This window comes from Garra rufa, chromosome 25 (genome assembly GCF_049309525.1).
Source record: "Garra rufa chromosome 25, GarRuf1.0, whole genome shotgun sequence".
NCBI lineage: Eukaryota > Metazoa > Chordata > Actinopteri > Cypriniformes > Cyprinidae > Garra > Garra rufa.
The window spans coordinates 10,452,943-10,477,100 of record NC_133385.1 but is presented as its reverse complement, the minus strand read 5'-3'; the positions used below and the strand labels follow the sequence as shown (position 1 = coordinate 10,477,100).

General features: G+C 37.8%; 2 protein-coding genes across 3 annotated transcripts in view; one reads left to right on the top strand and one right to left on the bottom strand.

The window, feature by feature from the left end:
- LOC141301726 (leucine-rich repeat and immunoglobulin-like domain-containing nogo receptor-interacting protein 1) overlaps positions 1–24,158 on the bottom strand; it is a 127,599-nt gene that overhangs the window by 69,506 nt on the left and 33,935 nt on the right. The gene's annotated exons all lie outside the window — the stretch shown is intronic.
- Positions 17,352–21,253, top strand: lingo1a (leucine rich repeat and Ig domain containing 1a). Its single transcript, XM_073831766.1, has one exon. It carries the CDS (start codon positions 17,364–17,366, stop codon positions 19,209–19,211), a length of 1,848 nt encoding a protein of 615 aa, XP_073687867.1. The 5' UTR covers positions 17,352–17,363; the 3' UTR covers positions 19,212–21,253.

Here is a 24,158-nt window from a genome sequence, read left to right as displayed (position 1 = left end):
TGTTAGGGGTTCAAGTACATAGCGCTGAAACCCTATTGTAATTGTTAGAATGGTCACAGATCGGCGTTCTTCACGTAAAACCGATCGTGCAGACCAAAACGTAAGATGTAGAGACTTAAAACTTGGAGGGATGGTAGTACTTTCACCACCTGCAACATGACCGAGGTTTGACAGGTGTGCTACAGCGATCGAAGGTACGAAATCGCTCATAACTCCTAAACCAGGCTTATGTGTCTTATGTTGTTGGAATCCTGGAGAGTGAATCAAAAAAAGTGTATTTGAAAACGTTCCAAAGGGGCAGGGACACTTTTAGTAAAATGCCTATAACTCCTTAATGGAATGAGATATCTGGCGTGAAATTTCTCCAGGCTCACAAAATAAAATTTAGTGTACCTGGCGAGTTTTTTTTTTTTTTAGGTATTTCGCATTTTTTGAAAAACCTACTTTTGCAAACTAATCCTAGGTTTTTCACCTGATTGGAACCAAACCAGCGCAGAAAGATTCTCTGGAGAGTGAATATCAATAATTATCAAAAAAATATTTAACTTTTGACTCACTGTCGCAAAGGGGTAGGGCCACTTTTAGTAAAGTGCCTATAACTCCTCAACGGAATGAGATATGTGGCTGGAAATTTAGCATTTTTTGAAAAACCTACTTTTGTGAACTAGTCCTAGGTTTTTCATGCCACAAGTGTCTACAAGGACATTTGTGTAACCAAAAAACATGGCCGCCATTGGCAGATGAAGTTTGAGCACCTGTTATGGTGCGTTCACACCAGATGTTAATGGCGCATTAAGCGATTTACATGTTAAGTCAATGCAAAGACGCAGTAGACCTCCCTGCAGTGCGAATCGTGCAAGTTGAAAAATCTGAACTTTGGCAAAAATTCGCGCCACGTTAACCAATCAGGAGCTTGCTCTAGTAGTAACAGAGGCAGAAATCCGAAACAACAATGGAGGACAAAATCATCGTCGCTGTATGTGGATACTCGGAGCTGTACAATACATCTTAGTACTTTTATAGAAACAGGAATAAAAAGGATCTTGCTTGGAAGAAAGTGAGTGAGGAGGTCGGACAATCTGGTAAATTGTAAAAAAACGCTCTTTACTCAATTTGAGCTATGTGTATATACATATTGAGACTGCAAGCTAGTTAAAGCCAGCAAATTGAGCTTGTTCGCCGTATTTTACAGCTACTTTCCCGCTGACCAGTGCCAGAAGCCCTTCCCATGACGCAAATTTGCGTCTGTTGTGAAATGAATAAGCAAGTAAACTCAAAATGTTCAAGCGTCCAACTACGTGCGAATAGCACGATTTATTCGCGCAAGTCGCGTCTGGTGTGAACGCTCCATAAGACGATGTTAACAGAGGCCGATTAGTCCAAACGTCTGAGAAATTTGAAAGAAGTTGGCCACTAAGGAGCGATATTGCATTTTTCAGGGGTGTAAACGATTGTACATCGCACGATATTCATATCATACAATAGAACTCCTCATTCCGGACAACTTCACCTCTAGAACCACTGCTGTCAATCAAATCATGTGTTAAATAAGAAGATGTAAAAAAAAAATAAAAAATCATACTTTTGTGAACTAGTCCTAGGATTTTCACTCAATCTGGAAAAAACTGCTGCAGTACATTTCTCTAGGCCAATTATCAAAAAAAATGTTGATATTTACCCTTTGGGAAGCTATAACGTGGTCGTTTAGAAAAGGGGCCTGTACACATTTACCCACAATCCTATAAAGCCTAAATGAAAACTCAAAACTTCACAAAACCTGGTGAGCAAATGCGGCAGGTGATTTTAAAAAAGTGCATGCAAAGTTTTAGGGGATCAGACCACAGCTGGCACTATAACAGTCATAATTGTTCAAAAAAACATAATATTTCCATGGTAAATTACCTGCATTTTCCAAAAATGCTTGGGCAAATCCAGAAATTTGACCTTTCCCACATGACTTTGTAATGCAGGAAGTCAAGCTAGTGCAAGACGAGCATTTGTGGTTAAAAAGTATATAAACTTGTATTTATTTATTTTTTTTAGAAAACGACCAACCGTTTCATTGGATAAGACCTTATTCCTCAAATGGGATTGTGTAGAGCACTTTGAAGCTGCAATTTAGACTTTCAACCCGTTGATCCCCATTGAAGTCCACTATATGGAGAAAAATCCTGGAATGTTTTCCTCAAAAACTTTAATTTCTTGTTGACTGAAGAAAGAAAGACATGAACATCTTGGATGAAATAGGGGTGAGTAAATTATCAGGAAGGTTTTATTCTGAAAGTGAACTTCTCCTTTAAAATAGTCCATGTGAAATAAGCTTCCAAACTATTCTTAACCAAGACCAAGTGAAACCAGATGGAAACCATGTAAAACCAGCAGCCTCTTCAGGCTGGTTTCAGCTGTGATTGTCTGGCATTTCAGGGAATGTCGGTCGATGCTGATCAATACTGTTGATGGGCATCAAGGCATTAACACGTTCTGACTAAAACGCTTGAACCGGCGGCGAAAAAGAGGAGCTGTTCCAGAGCTGCTGAAAGAGTGTCAAATCTAAACGCCTTGCGCCGAATGTGTCATTTCGCACATTTGTGTTGGTGTTTCGGACGTGCCTGAGTCTGTCCCTGTCATTAGTGATGCAGGTCTGACTGTATTTCATCTAAATCAGAGCTGAGAGTGAATCAGGCGGTACAGCTTGAATTTAAAAGAGCTCTTTAAAATGACACTCTGTAATGAGTGGCTCTGACAAGAAACACAGTTATTAAAGAAAATTGCGTGTGTGTGTGTGTGTGTGTGTGTGTGTGTGTGTGTGTGCGTGTGGATGAAGAGCCTGGGCAAAAAACTAAATCAATAACTGTGTCTGTGTTTTATATGAACCCTGTCAGAGTTTATCTTTACAGAATAGATCTTTAAAGCTAAATGAATTTTGGATACAGCTATGCAGTGTATAAATGTACTACATTATGCATTATATGATAGAGAATGTACAAGATATAAAACAGTACAATGGACCTAATTCATAAGCAAATTGGTACGGAAATTGTTTGTGAAGCCATTCTGTTATTTGAAACGATTCTTATTAAAAATACTTTAGGAATGATTTGCACAGAAATGTGCTTTATGAATGAGAATCATTGTGAAATGCAGTACAGTACAGACAATTTGTGAATATTTTCAGTCAGACTGATAGTTTAGGAATGTTTTGAGTATTATTTTCTTTTGTATGGCATGAAAACAAAAGACTAACCCATTAAATTGTTCGCTAATATCTAATAAATTCACTTGACCATATTTAAAGGGACAGTTCAGTTATTTTCAATTATTTATAGGCTATACTATGCACTGTTTTGTGTGTGTGTGTGTGTGTGTGTGTGTGTGTGTGTGTGTGTGTGTGTGTGTGTGTGTGAGAGAGAGAGAGAGAGAGAGAGAGAGATATACAGTCATATAACAAAATAACAATTGTTAAGTTTTGATAATAAATTTGTATTAAATCAGAAAACACAATATACATTTTAAATGCAGTGCTATTGTTAGAATCTTAATAAATTATTAAACCGTTACATTTTCCAATTTAATTGATTGGACATCCTTTTTATTGTTATTAAAATAATAAACAAAAATAACCATTAAAACACAATAAAGAAAACTGGAAAACAGTGGGGGAAAAATTAATAGGGCCATATATGTGGCACAAATTAAGCAAGTTTTGGGTCAAAAATATAAGTACAAGCAATAATAAAGTCCTAAAAGGCCATGGATTATGATTTTTCTTTCTTGTTTTTCGTCTTGTGATCTCAACATTGTTTTTTTTTTGTTTTGTTTTTTTATCGCAACTTAATTTTCTTGTGATCTCGACAACGAAAGTTGTTTTCTCATTATCTCAACTTAATTTTCTTGTGATCTCGACATGACAATCTTTTTTTTCATTATCACTATTTTATTTTCTCGTAATCTCAATATAACGACTGCTGTTTTCTCATTATCATAACTTCATTTTCAGGTTTATTAAGACATAACAATCACTGTTTTTACGTTATCACAACTTTTTTTTTCATGATCGTTGTTTTCTTGTTATCATGACTTTTGTAGTGCTGTCAAACGATTAATCATGATTAGTCATTTAACAGCACTATTGTTTTCTCGTTATCACAGCTACTTTTTCTCATGATCTCGACATGACAACCGTTTTCTTATCATGACTTTATTTTCTTGAGATCTCGACATAAAGAAAGTTGTTTTCTTGTTATCGCAACATTATTTTCTCATGATCATTTTCTCAAGAGCACAACTTGATAAAAGTTGTTTTCTCGTGATCTCAACATAACGATCGTTGTATTCTTCTTATCACAACTTAATTTTCTCATGATCTCGGCATAATGATCGTTGTTTTCTTGTTATAACAACTTAATTTTCTCATGATCTCGACATAATGATGTTGTTTTCTTGTTATCACAACTTAATTCTCATGATTTTGACATAATGATCATTGTTTTCTTGTTATAACAACTTAATTTTATCATGATCTCGGCATAACGATCGTTGTTTTCTTGTTATAACAACTTAATTTTCTCATGATCTCGACATAATGATCGTTGTTTTCTTGTTATAACAACTTAATTTTCTCATGATCTCGACATAACGATTGTTGTTTTCTCGTTATCACAACTTAATTTTCTCGTGATTTCAACATATTGGAAGTTGTTTTCTCGTTATCATGACTATTTTCTCACGATCATTGTTTTCTCATGATCACAACTTAGTAAAAGTTTCCTCGTGATCTCGACATTACGATAGCTGTTTTCTCGTTATCACAAATTAATTTTGTTGTTATCTCAATATAACGAAAGTTGTTTTCTTAACATGACTTGTCACGACTTAATTTTCTTGTGATTTCGACAAGTTTTCTTATGATCTCAATCAAAGTTTTCCTGTGATCTCAACATAACGCTAATTTTCTTGAGATCTCGACATTACGAACTTTTTCTCGTTATCACAACTTAATTTTTTCGATTATTGATTTCTTGTTATCATGACTTAATTATCTTGTGATCTCCAAAAGTTGTTTTGTAGTGCTATCAAACGATTAATCGCGTTCAGTCATTTGACAGCACTATTGTTTTCTCGTTATCACAACTAAATTTTCTCGAGATCTCGCTGTAACAAAAGTTACTTTTGTTATCACAACTTAATTTTCTTGTGATCTTGACATAACGAAAGTTGTTTTCTTGTTATGACAACTTATTTTCTTGTGATCTTGACACAATAATCACTGTTTTCTTGTGATCTCATGATTTTTCGTAATCTTTAGTCATGATCACAAGAAAACAAGAAAGTGGCCTTTTAGGACCTCTGTATAATGTTGAAGGTTTGTCTAATAATAGCTCACACAGATATAAGGTCAAATAGTCAATTTTAACTACCAGGTGTGTTTACAATGCCTTATCCTGGATAAACGTATTCAGTGTTTTCACTTCCAGCTAATTCTGACAACTTAGCATGCAATTTGTTTTGAAACATGCTGGCTCCTTTTTAGACATTTGCCACTGTGTTAAAAACCAGCATGAACTAGTAGCTGGACGAGCAAATTACCAGTTAGCATGTACCAGAACATCTACCTAGATTTTTCAGCAGGGAACAAACTGACAGCAGGGACTGAAAATGATTCAGTCAACTTTTACAGGTTATGTACTTAAAGTAACATAACACCTACGTAAAGAAAAAAATGACGTCTGTTGAAGCATTTTCAGAAAAACAGCAGCGATGTAAAAGGACACCAACGATCACCTCGTTTTAGGTTGGGGATTAAAGTAACACCTGTCTGTGAAAACATATGCGCTCCTTCCTTTTTAGCTAAATAAATTTCTCTCACACTCTGAATAAATGAAAAGAGAAATGCTTTGGGGAACAGTGAATGAGTCATGAGATAGACTGAACCGAGAAACCCACACACACACACACACACACACACACACACTTAGACGTTATAGGATAGTTTCCAAGTGTGTATTAAGTATTATACAACATTATTCATCACTTTATGTCTTTTAAGGTCAACCCAGATCAGTTTGTGCATAACGATGAGGAAAAAGCAGAAATCATTACAATCATTAGAATGGTTTCTAAAGGATCATGTGATGCTGAAGACTGAAGTAATGATGCTGAAAATTCAGCTTTGCCATCATAGGAATAAATTAGATTTGAAAATACATCCAAACAGACAATTTTAAATTGTAAAAAAAAAAAAATTGTGTGTCATAAAAACTGCATCACTGCTGATCAGAGGGGTCTGAAGAGATCAAGTGGTCTCAGTCAGGGGGTCTTTGTATGCTTCAGTTAAAGAGGGAAACCTGCTGGTCATGTGCATGTGAATTTGCCCATGATGCATCAGATTGACAGGCCTCATCTCAAGACCCTTAATGTCTCTGTTTGGCAGATGCAATGCAAACAATCAATTCCCCAGCGTGCATTTCTGCATCACATCTCCAGGCCTCCTCCTCCCGCATGCAGAGCGTGATTACCGGTTCAAAACGCAATTTCATCTCTGTATAGACTTGATCATTCGTAATTTGAGGTTTCTGTAGCTATTGGCTCTCTCACTATGAATCTAAAACACATTTTCTCCGACAAATTGAAACAATTTCACCAAAGTTTGTGAATAAAATCATAGCCAAGGCAAGGTATGCCTGAGACAATGTAAAAGGCACAGTTCACCGATAAATTAAAATGTTGTGATCATTTACATTTTGGAGCTTGACAGCCACAAAACTAGCTTTGTTATAAGGAAAATAAAGCTTTATGTCCCATGAAAGAAATACAATTGTTTGAGTGAGGGTGTGGAAGCCAGTTTTTGTCTTAGAGTAAAAAAAAAAAAACAAGTAACTGAAAAAAAGCTTATTTTATTATCCTTAAAAATTATATTTTAATAAACTATTAATGGTAAATGCATTCGACTGTACAATAGTAATATATTTTTGTCATAAATTTTACTTTTGCAGGTTGTATTAGGGCTGTCAAATCGATTAATCGTGATTAATCGCGATTAATCGTGAATATCTTTGAGTTTCCAATACTGGAAATTGTTTTTATGATTGGATTCTTCATTGTGGAAATCATAGAGCCCTTTACAGAATTAACTAAAACTCAAATTATAAGGGAAAATTGTGCTCTTTTCTCAAGAGACCTTTAAAAAATGTATTAGCCTGTCAAATCAGTTAAATTGCGATTAATCGTGAATATCTTTGAGTTTCTTTGTATTGTGATTTGATTGAATGTACAGTCCTGGTTTTAATTTCCAATACTGTAAATTCAGTTTTTATAACTAGATTTATCATTTTCCACATCGTGGAAATCATTGAGCCCTATAAAGAATTGAGGGTAACTCAAATTATTAGCGAAAAGTGTGCGCTTATTTTTCTCAAAGACTTTTAAAAAATGCATTAACCTGTCAAATCGAATAATCACAATTAATCGTGAATATCTTTGAGTTTCTGTGTGTATCTTTGTATTGTGATTTGATTGAATGTACAGTCCTGGTTTTAATTTCCAATACTGTAAATTCAGTTTTTATGACTAGATTCTTAATTTTTTGCATCGTGGAAATCATTGAGCCCTATATAGAATTAATGATAACTCAAATTATTAGAGAAAAGTGTGTGCTTGCTTTTCTCAAAGACCTTGTATTACAAATGTATTAACCTGTCAAATTGATTAATCGCGATTAATCGCAAATTCAAAATAAAAGTTGGTATTTACATATTATATGTGCAGTGTTTGGGGAGTAACTTGTTGCATGTAATGGCGTTATGTAATTTAATTACAAAATAAATGTAACTGTAATCTGTTAGTTACTGAGAGAAATGTTAACGATTACAAAGAGGGTTACATCTGAATACTTATTGTATTAATATTTGCTATTCTTGTTATGATTTTAAATCTGTATTCAAAATGAAATGAAATTATTATTTTAATTTGAGCGTCTGCTAAATGACTTAATGTAAATTTAGAAAAGTAATCAAATGTAATCAGTTACATTAATGAAGTATCGCAACTAATCATTTTGTAGCTTTACTTATTACCTTTTAAACAAGGTAACTTGTAATCTGTATTCTATTACTTTTTCAAAATAACCTTCCCAACACTGTACATTCATGTATATATTTAAGAAATATATGAAATATATATTTATATATAATATAAATCAAATTAATTGCGATTAATCGATTTGACAGGTCTTAGAGTTTTGTGTCTTAGAGTTTTAAGCTTAGCTATCGGAATCAGCTATAAGTGTAAGTCCCTTTAAGGCAAGTCAGTTCACTTAATGGCCAGAAAGGGATCGTTAATGGAGTTTCTGCCCATTAAGAGCGTATCAGATCAATTACTCACGAGGCTCCATTTCTGTTAGGTTGCTGCCCCAGAAGCTATACAATAGACAGTGAGGCTAGGGTTTGCAGTCTAGCTTATGTTTGCCTCGTCTTACACCCAGCGAGAAAACCTGCCCTATGTGATTGATTTCTCAGCGCTCAGACGTCTTGTGTGTTGGACCTCGTTATTCCAGATTCTAGCTGCCATTGTGGACACATGTTGATGCTTCTTTTCCTGCAGCTTCAGGGTCAATGTGTCTCCCTCCCCTCAGAGAGAGAAAAACAGAGAGTGACAGAGCGGAAATCGGAGACGTTTGAGCTCTGAGGAGCTGTTAGGAATGGAGCTGGTTTTTCTGGGAGGAGATGTTTTAGAAGGTCAGCGGCAGATCTGAAGCTCCGAATAGAAACCTAGTGTACAGTTTGCACTCCCTGAGCCAGAGTTACTTTACAGACGCAATAATAGCGGAGAGCCGAGGAGAGGGTCTCTAATGAGGGAACACTCAGTCACACTCTGCTGATTCTGCAGTGCAAGTGCAACAAATAAATGAGCGGATTCAGCCACGGACCACGAGAGATGGAGTGCAAGTGTGTGTGTCTTAGTTCTAGACGTGTTGCAATCTTGAACACTGGGTTCTGTGCGTGAATGTTTTAAGTGAATAATACAATCTGGTTCCTGACACTGGTTTTGCATTGAAATTAAGTTGTTTTTACCTTCAAAGGCTAACTTTAAAGGCCCAGAGCAGCATTTTGTTGCACAGATGTTGCTCTTTTATATCTCGGGAGACTTAGGGGGCGCTTACACAACACCATTTTCATATAAAAACGAAACACTTTTCATGTGTTTTGGCTGTTTATTTACACAATGGTGTTTTGGGGACTTGAAAATGCAAACTTTTGAAAACTGGTTTAATATTTTACGTTTTTGAAAACAGTACAATTATCGCCTCTGTGTAAACTAACATTTAGGCGAACGATACAATCTGGTTCCTGAAACTTTTTTTGCATTGAAATTAAGGTGTTCTGTTGTAGCAGAAAGATGCGACTGGTTTGTCAGTTGTTTTTACTTTCAAAGGCTGACTTTAAAGGCCCAGAGAAGCATTTTGTTGCACAGATGTTGCTCTTTTAAACCTTGGGTGACTTAGGGGGTATTTACACAACACCATTTCTAAATAAAAACAGAACACTTTTCATGTGTTTTGGCTTTTCATTTACACAAGAGTGGTGTTTTGAGGGCTTAAAAATGCGAACTTTTGAAAACAGCTTTCAAATTTCAAGTTTTTGAAAACAATAGCATTATCGCCTCTGTGTAAACAAACTTTTTGGTGAACGAAAGAATCTGGTTCCTGAAACTTGTTTTGCATTGAAATTAAGGTGTTCTGTTGTAGCAGAAAGATGCGACTGGTTTGTTAGTTGTTTTTACCTTCAAAGGCTGACTTTAAAGGCCCAGAGGACCATTTTGTTGCACAGATGTTGCTCTTTTATACCTCGGGAGACTTAGGGGGCGTTTACACAACACCATTTTCAAATAAAAACGAAATACTTTTCATGTGTTTTGGCTGTTTATTTACACAACAATGGTGTTTTTGGGACTTGAAAATGCAAATTTTTGAAAACTGGTTTAATATTTTACGTTTTTGAAAACAGTACCATTATTGCTTCGGTGTAAACTAACGTTTTAGTGAACGATACAGTCTGGTTCCTGAAACTTGTTTTGCATTGTAATAAAGCCATTCTGTTGTAGCAGAAAGATGCGACTGGTTTGTTAGTTGGTTTTACCTTCAAAGGCTGACTTTAAAGGCCCAGAGGAGCATTTTGCTGCACAGATGTTGCTTTTATATCTCGGGAGACTTAGGGGGATGTTTACACAACACCAATTCCAAATAAAAACGGAACACTTTTCATGTGTTTTGGCTGTTTATTTACACAACAAAGGCATTTTGGGGACCTGAAAATGCAAACTTTTGAAAACTATTATATAATATTACATTTTACGTTTTTGAAAACAGTACCATTATCGCCTCAGTGTAAACTATCGTTTAACGATACAATCTGGTTCCTGACACCTGTTTTGCATTGAAATGAAGGTGTTCTGTCGTAGCAGAAAGATGTGACTGGTTTGTTAGTTGTTTTTACCTGACTTTAAAGGCCCAGAGGAACATTTTGTTGCACAGTTTTAGCCTTTTATACCTCGGGAGACTTAGGAGGCATTTACACAACACTATTTTCAAATATAAATGAAACACTTTTCATGTGTTTTGGCTGTTTATTTACACAACAATGGCGTTTTGGGGGACTTGAAAATGCAAACTTTTGAAATTGGCTTTCAAATTTCAAGTTTTTGAAAACAATACCATTTATCGCCTCGGTGTAAACGAATGTTAAAGTAACCCTGCTGAAAAAACCAGCATATGCTGGTTAGGTATGTTTTGGTGCTGGGATGCTGGTTTTAGCTGGTATATGCTGGTCCTTTGCTGGTTTATGCTGGTTTTTGCTGGTTTATGCTGGTTATGTTGCTGGTTAATGCTGGTCCTTTGCTGGTTTATGCTGGTACTTGACCAGCAACATGACCAGCATAAACCAGCAAAGGACCAGCATAAACCAGCAAGGGACCAGCGTAAACCAGCAAAGGACCAGCATATACCAGCTAAAACCAGCATCCCAGCACCAAAACATACCTAACCAGCATATGCTGTTTTTTTCAGCAGGGAAACGATACAATCTTGTTCCTGACACTTGTTTTGCATTAAAATGAAGGTGTTCAGTTGTACCAGAAAGATGCGACTGGTTTGTTAGTTGTTTCTACCTTCAAAGACTGACTTTAAAGGCCAAGAGGAACATTTTATTTCGACTTAAGGGGCATTTACACAACACCATTTTTAAATAAAAAGTTTTGGCTGTTTATTGAAACAGTAAAATAAACTTTTGAAAACTGGTTTCAAATTTCAAGTTTTTGAAAACAATACAATAATCAGCAAAAAAAGCTGCATTTTTAGTGGTTTTCACAGATCCTTGTGAACGGGGAACCTTGTTGTCTGTATGCGAAATGCAAAAGAAAAACTTTTAATTTTTAGTACAACATTGGCGTCAAGGTGAATTCTGTAATTTCTGTGCCACTAACATCACCAACTGGAATTGTAAAAATAATGGAACACATTTATTGAATGTCCATTGGTCGGATCAAATGACAGCCCCGCCCCAAGCTCATGCCATTGGTTGCTGTACCTTAAAGGCAGGGTAGGTGATTTGGCTCAAAACACAGTTGTTTTTTTTATGCTGATTAAAAGTCTCTCCACATCCCGATAGGAATCGCCAAGTGGTCTAAATTTATTATATATATCGTCTGTGGAAGGCGTAGGACCATAAAATGAAAAGAGTGAGAGTGGAAGGTGTTATTATTGTAATGTATTGCATTTTTTTTGCTTTGGATAGCCTGTGGTCTGCCTGTGCGCATTCATGTGTTTTGGAGAATCTTATGCTTTCAAAGCTAGTCTTTTTCGAAATGACCTACCCTACCTTTAAATGTCATAAGGAGCAATTAAAACTCTAATGAGATAATTATTCACATACATTAGTAGTACAATGCTATAAAAGCAATGGATGTTAAGAAACATTTGAGTTCAGATGTTGAGATCTTTAATTCTTAATTGCAGGCTTGCTCAAATCTGAACACATTTTGATATTATTGATCTTTTCTAAAATTCTAGAGAAGAAATGTGTGATAATTACTTGTAGCAATTTGTTCTCCATTTATTCTTATTACTTTCAAATGTGCTATGAGCTCTCTGTGATTTTTGTCCCTTGTGGGAGATTTTTTTTACCCATTAATAAATGCATAAATACTAATTAATACATAATGGTTATTATGAGTCATTTTCATTGAATCTGCACTTGATGTTTTGGTGAACGGATTCCAGAGATTTAAGTCACTTGGAAGACTCAAAGTCCTCTACAAAGTAGCAGCAGAGCTTCGTTAAGTCAATTAATCAGATTGATTTACGGATGAGCCGGAGTTGTGTTATTCTCGTCCAAGTGTGTGTTTAACTTTGTTTGTCCTGTGAGGTGTCTGTGCGCCGAACTGACCTACATGAAGCCGAGGTGAAATAAGTGCACCTGCATGTGTGTTAGTACGCCTTGTGTACGCATGTGAGTGTGTGTGTGTGTGTGTGTGTGTACAGGATTAGCGAACAGACTGATTCTGAACTAGATTAGACTCTTAGCGTGCTGTTCCTATAGCAGTGACAGATGTGAGAAGGATTCTGCTGCTCAGGTATTTAGCTGTCGTCTTTAAGTGGGATTGTTGCCGCTGGGAATGACTGCAGTAATTCATAGTCTTACTGTGATAGATTCAGATGTATCATAAATATATAATAGTAAATGATGCAACAGATGGAAATACAATCACGTCAGAATAGAGAAGATGCAACCTTGATATGTTCATTAGGAACTGCCTAATGCATTACTCCACATACTAACTTGCCATGTTACTTACATGCTACACACTACCATACTGCTTCACTTTACACCCTGCACCAACATTTTAACATCTCTGCTACCTTACTGCATTATTTTACATCCTACTTCTTTTACACACTAGTTTGCTGTTTTCTATACACTTAATTCCACTGTTACTTTACACACTAATGCAGCATGTTTTTGTTACCAAATTACTTTACACTTTACGTTACTTTACACACCTCACTGCATAAAAAACAAGCTACTTCACTGCATTATTTTATTTTACACACTACCTTACTGCATTATTTTACATCCTACCTCCCTTTTACATACTAATTTGCTGCTTTTTCTGTAAACATAATCAAATTGTTACTTTACACACCAATACTGCATTATAATAAGTTACCAAACTGCATTATTTCAATTTAGAGTACTTGTTACCTGTTACTTTAGATGATGGTTTGCTGAGTTACTTTACACACTAATGCAGCATGTTTTATGTGACCAAACTACAGTATTTTAATTTGCAGTACTTGTTACCTGTTACCTTACGTTACTTTACACACCTCATTACATAAAAATACATACTTTACTGCATTATTTTACGTCCTACCTCCCTTTTACATACTACTTTGCTGCATTACTTTTCACACTGTCACAATGTTACGTTACACACTAGTGCAGCAAGTTTTTATGCTTGTTACAAAACTGTTTTATGTACTTCACTGCATTATTTTACACTCTACCATATTTACATACTAGCTTGCTGCATTTTCTATACACATAATCCCACTATTACTTTACATACTATGCAGCTATTAAGTTACCAAACTGTATTAGTAGTTTTTTTTGCATTACTTTTCACACTGTCAGTGTTACTTTACACACTGATGCAGCAAGTTTTTATGCATTACCAAACTGCTCTATTTTGATTTACAGTACTTATCTGTTACTTTACGTGATGTTTACTGTTACTTTAAACACCTCACTGCTACTTTACTGCATTATTTTATATCCTACCTCCCTTTTACATACTATTTTGCTGCATTTTCTATATACATAATCTAATTGTTACTTTACACACCAATACAGCAAGTTATTATAAGTGCAAACTGCATTACTTCAATTTACAGTACCTTACATGATTTTGATATATGAACTTTGCTGCGTTACTTTTCAGTTCCACAATGTTATTTTACACACTAAGGCCCGATCAGACAGAATGCATTTTTGCATTTAGAGGCGCTTTTTTTAATTGTTTTCTGTTGGCAGTGAGCGTTTTGCGCACTGCTTATGCGCCCCGGGCACCTCGTGTTTTTGCAGGAGCGCTCTGAAAAAAAAGCAACTCTGAGCAGAAAAACGCCCGACGTCATTCGTGTTTTTTCCATTGTCCAGTAGAATGAATGGAGAGCTGGGCCTTCTGTTGTGGTGACGAAAGTTTACCGTTGCTTAGAAAGTCCGGAGACTGCAATACTGGAGGAGAAACTTTTGGTGTCTGTCACGGGTAACCCAGAGCTGTATTTTTTAGGGTTTCTGCTAATATGACAGTTTACTTAACAGCAAAAAACAACAATTTTTAGAGCACTGGCACTATAATCCTTTGATTAGACTGACAGGACAGCTGTTTTAGTCGTTGCCTAGCAACATTTAAAAAAAATGCAGCACAGTGCTCTTTTTTAAAAGTTACCAAAAAAGGCAGTGCGGTGCGCTTCGTGTTTTCAGACCTAAAAATGCGTTCATTTGCGTGTGATTGAGGCCTAATGCAGCAAGCTTTTTTGTTACCAAACTGCATTTTAATATACAGTACTTAAACCTGTTACTTAACATGATAGTTTGCTGCGTTACTTTTAGTCACAGTTACTATACACACTAATGCAAAACGTTTTTATTTTACCAAACTACATTGTTTTAATTTGCATTACTTGTTACCTGTTAATTTACGTGATAGATTGCTGCGGCATTTTACACACCTCACTACATAAAATACTACTTCTGTGAAACAGAAAGGTTCTTTAAGGAACCATTTAGACAAAAAGGGTTGTGGCACGTGAAGCACCTTTATTTTTAAGAGTGTACTCACTGCATTGCAATTTAAGTTTCCACATCACCTCACGGCGTATTCTACATTCTGCCTCTCTTTTACTTGCACAAACTACCTCATTGCATTACTTTGCATTGCATTACTACTTGCATTACTACTCATTGCACTTACGTCATTACTTTACATGCTACCTTTCTATTATTTTACAGGGGATTGAAGGTCACAGACCTTTCTTTTCTGATTTTCACTGTGAGATAATGCATAATGCTACTTGATATGATTTCCAAAGACAGATCATTAGCTGAATAATGTTCCAGCTTGTTGCTAGCCTGATGACCAGACAGCGGTGATAGTTCTTTCATGTCAGATTCATATGAAGAGCATTTACATATGTTCTCAGGTTTTGGCAGCACACACTGTAGGCTGCTTAATTTGCTTTGAACAGAACCCAGCCTCCCCTCAGCAGTGCTAACGGTTTAACACAGGGCCTCTGGGCCACATGCTGAATGCTTCCAGCCAAACTCAACCCTTCAGTGGCTTCATTATTGATCCTGATGAACAACTGGGGCTCACAGTTAGATCACTGCAGTTTATTCATTACAAATCAGCAAATTACAAACAAAAATCCAAATTGGCCTCTTCTGAAATGTTTGTGAATCACTTCCTTTACATATTCCCTTAGAATTAGAAATTTTCAAGATGGAAAAAATAGATCCATATAAATATTTATTCACATAGCTGTAAATTATTTCGCGAAATAGAGTTGAATAGATATGCAAATTAATCCGAGAATACTTTACTTTTAATTTGCACTTGGGAATTTGCTAATAAGATCTTTTCTGTTTTTAGCTTCAACAGGCTCATCTTGGAGATATATGCAATGTATTTGTGTTTAGGTCAAGTTCTTCTGCACACCAATGATTCTGTTTAATGGTCATTGTGCTTCAAGATTTGCCATTCCCTAAAGAACCATTTTAAGGCTTTCAAAAGCTCTACAAGTTCTTCGAACTAAAAAATACTTTGCTTGTTGGGGGTCTCTGATATCAGCATCACAATGCATAATATTTACCAGTCTTTCAAGGTAGAAGCAATCATCGCTGGCGTCAGGCTTCCTAATGCAAGTTGTACATCTTTTTTTATGATCATGCGACAGGGATGTTGTGTTACATGAACAGGAAATGAACATTCTTTGATATTCTCAATAGAAGTATTCCAGAGCTGTGTAGGTGGTTATGAAACCATAATCACAGACACGACAGGTCGGCAGAGAATAGTGTGACAGCAAACCAAAAAAAAACCTGTAAAACCTTAAATTCACTAGAGATGCAAGCTCTGTTCCAAAACCAAGTGAGCTGCCTACCTAGACAGCATTTCAAGGCATTGTAAATGTGCTATTTGTGCAGAAGCTATTCTAATGATGTCTATGTAAGTAAGGTGGAACAGTTTCCACTTTTAAATCTTGTAGTTGTGTTTCTGTGGTTATTTTAAAGAGTACTATCATGGTCTAAGTGCCTGGAGGACTCAACCAAACCAAAGCTAAGAAGCTAATCCTCACATTAAGGGCAGTTATAAACAGTGTTTTCTGCTGATTCAGGAAGCATTAGAATCTCTGTGTACAGATTTCAATGCTCAGCATGTCTTTCAGTAATTCATCAGAGAGCAAGAGCGTTTCAGATCGGTCTTAAACCAATTCCTCGTCTTCTGGCGTCTCTCGCAGATGGCATATGCTAGCTATTTTATGTGCGCACCTGCTGACTTGCTGTGAAGTGGATTTCTCCTTGAAATCGTGGATAAATTCACACATATGCCTCTGTGCCATCGTTTCATATAGATCCCAGACATGGAAGTGTGAACACTCTTAGGATTTGGGAGTGAAAAGGCTGGTTGGGACACAGAAACAGCCCTCTAACCTGCTGCTCAGCTGTGTTAGGTGCACCAGAGGTTTAGAGGATTCATAAATATCTTATGATGGTGATGTAACCTTTGCAATGGATTCCAAGTCAAGTCCCTGAGCTCAGTTAGCATGAGTGCTAGTGTGTGTTAAAAGCCTTTGAAGTTGAACTAGCTGGGGTCAAAACAAAGGAGATAGAATCCAAAAGTGTCAATTCGCACGGTTATGCAAGTACAAGCCATTGGCTCTTCCTTTTCACAGTTCTAAATGCTCCAACAATCCTTAGTACAGTAGTTTTATGAGCTTATAGTGTAATGAAACATGCAGTTGATACTTTGAAAATGAAAAATGATTTCTGCTATATTAGTCAAACTCTTCACTCTTAAAGTAAATCACTCTTTTACCCTCTCCACTCTTTCAATGAATAGTATTCAACAATACACAATTCGCTCATGTTTTAGAGCCATATCCTGCTCGCCAAAGAAAATAACCCACTGGAAGTTTGGTCAATACTGTGTGGTGTAATTGTTTATTGATTTGGATGCCTTTAATTTTATATTTTATAACTCAGCACTCTTTTTTTCTCTCTTCTTCTCCTTCTGTGCAGGTAACCGGTAGGATGGTAGCAGGGGAAGTGAGTGGGCACAGCTTCCTGGTGGCATGCTGGCAGCCCATTCTAATCTTGATGCTGGGCACAGTGCTGTCTGGCTCTGCCACGGGCTGCCCATCGCGATGCGAGTGCAATGCTCAGGAGCGTTCGGTCTTGTGCCACCGCAAGAAGCTGATGTCTGTTCCAGAGGGAATCCCGTCGGAAACACGACTCCTGGACCTCAGCAAGAATCGAATCAAAACCATCAACCCAGATGAGTTCTCCACCTTCCCGCAGCTGGAAGAGCTGGAGCTCAATGAAAACACCATTTCGACCATCGAGCCCGGGGCCTTTAACAACCTCTACGGCCTGCAGAGTCTGGGCCTGCGCAGCAACAAGCTGAAGCTCATCCAGTTGGGAGTGTTCACGGGCCTCAGTAACCTAACAAAGCTGGACATCAGTGAAAACAAGATCGTAATTCTGCTGGACTACATGTTCCAGGATCTCTACAACCTGCGCTCTCTGGAGGTTGGGGATAATGACCTTGTCTTCATATCCCACAGGGCGTTTCACGGCCTCAGCAGCCTGGAGCAGCTCACACTAGAAAAGTGCAACCTGACCTCTGTCCCAACAGAGGCCTTCACGCACCTGCACAGCTTGGTTACGCTGCGCTTGCGAAACCTCAACATCAACAGCATCAGAGACTACAGCTTCAAGCGGCTCTACCGTCTCAAAGTGCTGGAGATAGCCAACTGGCCCTATCTGGATACCATGACCACCAACTGCTTGTACGGATTGAATCTTACCTCCCTAACGATCACCAACGCAAACCTGACGTCAATTCCGTATTTGGCCTTGCGGCACCTGGTTTATCTTCGTTTCCTCAACATGTCCTACAATCCCATCCAGATGATCGAAGGCAACAGGCTCCATGACCTGCTCAGGCTGCAAGAGTTCCACCTGGTGGGTGGTCGACTGACCATGATCGAACCATATTCCTTCAGAGGACTAAACTACCTGAAAGTCCTCAATGTGTCGAGCAACTCTCTTACCACTCTGGAGGAGTCTGTGTTCCACTCTGTGGGGAATCTGGAGACCCTTGCGTTGTATGACAACCCACTGGCTTGTGATTGCCGTCTGCTTTGGGTTTTCCGCCGCCGCTGGAGGCTCAACTTCAACCGGCAACAGCCGACTTGCTCCTCACCTGAATTCGTTCAGGGAAAAGAGTTCAAGGACTTCCCTGATGTTCTGCAGCCCAATTACTTTACCTGTCGCAAGTCTAGAATCCGAGATCGGAAACCACAGCAGAAGTTCTTAGACGAAGGCACCACCGTCCACTTCGTTTGCCAGGCAGATGGAGACCCGACACCTGTCATCATGTGGCTTTCTCCACAAAAACAGTTCATCACCACGAAGACGATAGGACGGCTCACTGTTTTCCCGGATGGCACCTTGGAGGTGCGCTACGCTCAGATTCAGGACAATGGGACCTATGTGTGCATTGCTAGCAACGCCGGTGGAAACGACACCGCTTTGGCCCACCTACACGTCCACAGTTACTCGCCAGACTGGCCCAACCAACCCAACAAAACCTTGGCGTTTATCTCCAACCAACCCAACGACAACGGAGCCAACGGAACGAGAGCAACAGTCCCGTTCCCGTTTGATATTAAGACGCTAATCATCGCCACCACCATGGGTTTCATCTCCTTTTTGGGTGTGGTTCTGTTCTGCCTTGTTCTGCTCTTTCTTTGGAGCAGAGGCAAAGGCAACAGCAAACACAACATTGAGATAGAATACGTCCCGCGCAAATCGGACGCTGGGATGAGCAGCGGCGGCGCCGATGCCCCTCGGAAATTTAACATGAAAATGATATAACCAAGCCAGGGAGCTCAAAAGACCCTTTCAAAAACAGACTCGTAAGGACAAAAACAAGAGATTCCCTGCCTGAACAACCTCTGGCTCTGCAAGCACCCCATAGAGGAGGGGTGTTTTCCCCCTTTTCTAAAGATGGATGTGCGGCACAGGGGGCGGTGCTTTTGTTCAATATTGAACATGAGAGGGGGAAAATGTCCTCATGCGCACTCCTCTGTGATGGCCGCTTAAACTCAGCCTACGGGGACCAATATCTTTGAGAGAGGATTTTGTTTTAAAACACTTCAGTTCCTGTGGATTTTTATGGGTATAAAAAAACAAGGAAAAAAAGGAAAAACCGAACCTCTAAAATGTTGTGTCAACCTCCAGAATGCAAAGGCAGAGCATCCTTCTCCCTGCTGTCCTGCTGCCCACATCCTCTTTGTTTGTTTGTTCATTCTTATTTTTGTTTTCTACTAGTTTTATGACAGAACAACAGTAGATAAATCGGGGTGAAAGCACATTTAACAAACCTAACAGCCCAAATTCATCTTCTACATTGTGTCTAACAACAAAATGTGGAAAACAGCAGATTGCATTTCCATTCCTGCCATAGAGAAATATGTGTATAGCGCAACTTTCACAGCACATTTCTTTCTTTGTATCTGCGCTCTGCTGTTCGGTTCTCATTCCTTTCCGCATTTTAATGCATTTGTTTGATAAGCTGAGGGAATTTTATGACTCAAGCATCTGGATAAACAAGTGCAGGTTGTTTATTGTTGGATTAATGGCTAGGCAAGTGAAAGCAGCGGTAATTATGTGACTTTCGTTGTGTGTTTTGCTTTATTTTTATGTAAAAATGATCACTGTAGCCTGCAGTGAGCATTTTTGTAGTGCCTGGTCAGGTTTTAATGGCACTGCAGCATCACATTTTTATATAGCAAACCCATTCCAAGTTTTATTCGCCTGAGAAGCTACGCCGAGAACGTATCTCATCGCGTGTATGTGCGAAAGCGAGCGAGTTCCTAACTGAATCAATCATTTCATCAAAAGGTGAGAGTGTTAATATGCTCGACAGCGCTCGATCACCTTCACCTGCTGCCGCCGTTGGGTCTCACACCTGTCTCATGCTCTCAGATCTGTCTCATGGGTCTTACATCTGTCTAACGGTCTTAGTCTTAGACTTGTCTTATGGTCTCAGATCAATTATTCTTTACATTATATGAAGCGTTGCTACCCAAAGAAACCGTTTTAAAGTTACCCAGCACATCTAAGGACTCAAATGGTGCTGGTTTGTTACGATGACAGATGTCTACATGCAAGAATTCACTAAGAACGAACGCTCAGGCGGTAATTTCATAAGATTAGACAAAGTTTGTGAATAAAGAAGTGAGAGTAAATTGAAAGTAGGCATGTTTAACGCCGAAAAGAGAGCACAGTTGCGCAGTGCTGGATAGAGACTGGTTAGTGAGTATGAAGCAGGTTTTTGTGCCGAAATGCAACGGTTTAATGAATTCGCTCCACAGTCCAGCTGTGTTTTAAGTGTGCGTTTAATCCAGGTGATTTCCATGGAAAGACACTGAGCTGTGTTTATGCACTGGATTTTGCTGGGGTGTAGATGGGTTTCGCCTCGCTAAGTGGTTTGTGCTGCTGACTGAGGCTGCAGATGGAGAAGCCGCACAGATGGTTTAACCCTTGCTGATCCACTTTAGCGTTAATCTGACACATGCACACACACACACGCACACCTGAATCTTTCTCTGATCCTCTGCCTCTGTGGTCTACCTGCTGTTTTCATCCTATTACATCGAATAAATCTTTATATGACCTCCGCCCTCTCCGACATTCAGCCCAGGACGATAATGTGCATTAATGTGGTCCATTATATTCTTTTATACTAAAGAAAAAACAGAAACCTAAAAAGGTGAAAAAATCTAGTATGAAAAATGTTTAAATTGTTCTGTGCAATAAAGGTAATATGCATTTTGTTTTCTTTTTTTTTTTTATTAACACAATTTTATTGATGTTGAATTGTTGAAAATATGGTATGTTGTATTAAACAATCTATGGAGATTTTTTTACCAAAAATGTGCCTTGTTTATTTTTGCTCCGCAGGCGAATCTCTTGGCGTTCTCGCAGTTAATGTGAAATAATATTAACCAGCAGGTAAGAAAACAGTGTCATTTTATCGTAATGGGTTTCTTGGGTCCCTGTCGGAGTCATTATGGTAATGCAGGACCCTGTGAAAGTTGTAAACTTATATGTACGAATACAAGAACAAATAAGAACATTTTTATTTTCTCTGAATAAAAGGGTTCACACATACAGTGATTTGGAACAGATACAGTGAAAATAGAACATCTTATTTTTATCGCATCTCATTATCAATAAGATTTTCACTATGAACAGTTGTGAAGCTCCCATTAACGCTCAACCAGTGCCTGTTAGCAACCAACAGTACAGCAACCTCATGACCTCCGGCGATAAAATCACTGTATTTGTGAACGGAGCTTAAAGGAATTGTTTACTTCCAGAACTAAAATTTACATCCCCTTGTCATCCAAGATGTTCATGTCTTTCTTTCTTCAGCCATAAAGAAGTTTTCAGGATTTTTCTTCATGTAATGGACTTCTATGGTGCCCCCGAGTTTGAAATTCCAAAATGCAGCTTAAATGCAACTTCAAGAGGGCTCTAAACGATCCCAACCGAGAAAGATGGGTCTTGTCTAGCAAAACGATTGGTTATAAAAAAAAAACATTTATATACTGAATTACAATTTATATACTTTTTAACCTCAAATGCCCATCTTGTCTAGCTCTAACCATGTATTCCAGTTCATGACAGTTAGGGTATGATGAAAATATCCTATATCGCTGTTTTACCTTTTTTTTAAAGGGAAAAGTAGCTTCTTTGCATGTTCGCATCCAAGATGTTAATGTAATGTCTTTCTTTCTTTAGTTGAAAAGAAATCAAGGTTTTTGAGGAAAACATTCCAAGATTTTTCTCCATACAGTGGACTTCAATGGTGGCCAACAGGTTGAAGATCCAAATTGCACTTTCAGTGAAGCTTCAAAGGGCTCTACATGATCCCAGCCAAGGAATAAGTGTCTTATTTATCGACTAGTGCAAGACGAGCATTTGTGGTTAAAAAGTATATAACTTTTAATTTTTTTTAGAAAATGACCAATCGTTTGGATAGATAAGAATCTTATTTCTCGAATGGGATTGTGTGGCGCTCTTTAAAGCTGCATTGAAACTACCTTCACCATTTGGACCTTCAACCCATTTGGGAACCTTTGAGGTTCACTATACACTCTTAAAAATAAAGGTTCTTTACTGGGATCAATAGTTCTATAAAGAACCTTGAACATGCAGAAAAGGTTATTTGTAGTTCTTTAGATTTTTTAAATGTTCTTCAAAATGGTTCTTTTAGGAACTGTTCACTGAAAGGTTCTTTGAGGAACCAAACATGTTTCTTCTATGGCATCATTGCAAAAACACCCTGTTGTATGGAGAAAAATACTGAAATGTTTTCCTCAGAAACCTTATTTTCTTTTTGACTGATGATGACATGCGGGTAAGTAAATTATCAGGATTTTTTATTCTGGAAGTGAAATAATCCTTTAAGAACAGCACTAAAATGGGGGAGATTGTATTATTATTAGAAGCTTAATGGAGATTATTACTCCTGTCGGTTTTAACCATGATCATTGTCTGATCCTAAACTGGTTTCGGTTGATCAGCTCAAGGAAGGACAAAGAGCTGGTAAGATGACCAGGATCATATCAGGAAATGGACAGAAATCCGTGGTACTGCTGAAATTATATTATAAATTCTGTATAGCTTTTTCAAGAGAACTTTATAGAGAGCAGGAAAAAGCTGCAAATAATGCCGTAATCACTTATCGAAAGAGGAAAGAGAGACAGACAGCAAAAATGATGGTTTTCTTTAGAGATGCAGAATCATCCGGAAACTTCCAGAATGAGGCACTCTGACTAATTTATCTAATGAATAGAAAATAACTGTTTTGGGTTTATTGGATGCTGACTGACGCATACAAACAGACATCTTAGATTCGCCCTCTCGAATGTTGTTTTCATTTCTGATTTCCTCTGACAGGCGTGTTTCACGATTTCACTATAGAACCGAAGATTAAGGTGTAATTATTCATTTGAAGGGTGCTCATTTCCCTTCAGAAGACACCGGAATAGCACACTTTAAAATCGTAAAAGCTTCTATTTGATCGTCATACGCGTATGAACAGGATTTAAAGATGGCTCCTTGACAGGAACGAGATTTCCTGCAGGTTGGGTTTGCTTCAAAAGTCTCAGCTGAATTAGAAACGCATGCCGTCGTTCTGTCACTAACACATTCTCACCTGCTTATTCTCACAGATTTTTAATATCACTGACAGTAACAGCAAGAGTTTAAACATCCACCACCTGTCAATACAAAGAAGACTTGGAATTAAACTCTCACTTACTGTAAAATATGCAGTGATAGGGATGTGCCCGAATAGCAAATCCCTATTCGGAAAGTCACGGAAAAACCAACAACGTGCTCTATGGAGCCACTAAAGGGACATGGTTAGCCACTTTCTAGCTGTAGCCTGTTATATTACACTGTATAAAATTACACTTACCACATAAACGGAATAAGGAAAGATGACTGATAGAACGATGGCAAATGATTTGCAAATCCTGAACACCACTGGCACTGACAAACATCTAATCTTGTCAAATGTGTGGTAAGTACTGCCTCTCTGTATTATAAACAGAGCAGGTGTAATCGCAAATCTCAAAAGTGAAAGTAAAAAGCAAACACTCATTTAAAACGATTTCAATGCCCCACATATTTAAAAAAAAAAAGTTTTTGAATATTTGTCCCTTTTCCCAAATTTGTCACTACAGAAACACTGTAATATATAATTTAATTAGAAGGGTTTTATTGACTTATTAAGATTTTGCTTCT

What these genes read in the sequence shown, in the direction of transcription:
- lingo1a (XM_073831766.1), top strand. Translation starts at nt 17,364, where the DNA reads ATGGTAGCAGGGGAAGTGAGTGGGCACAGCTTCCTGGTGGCATGCTGG.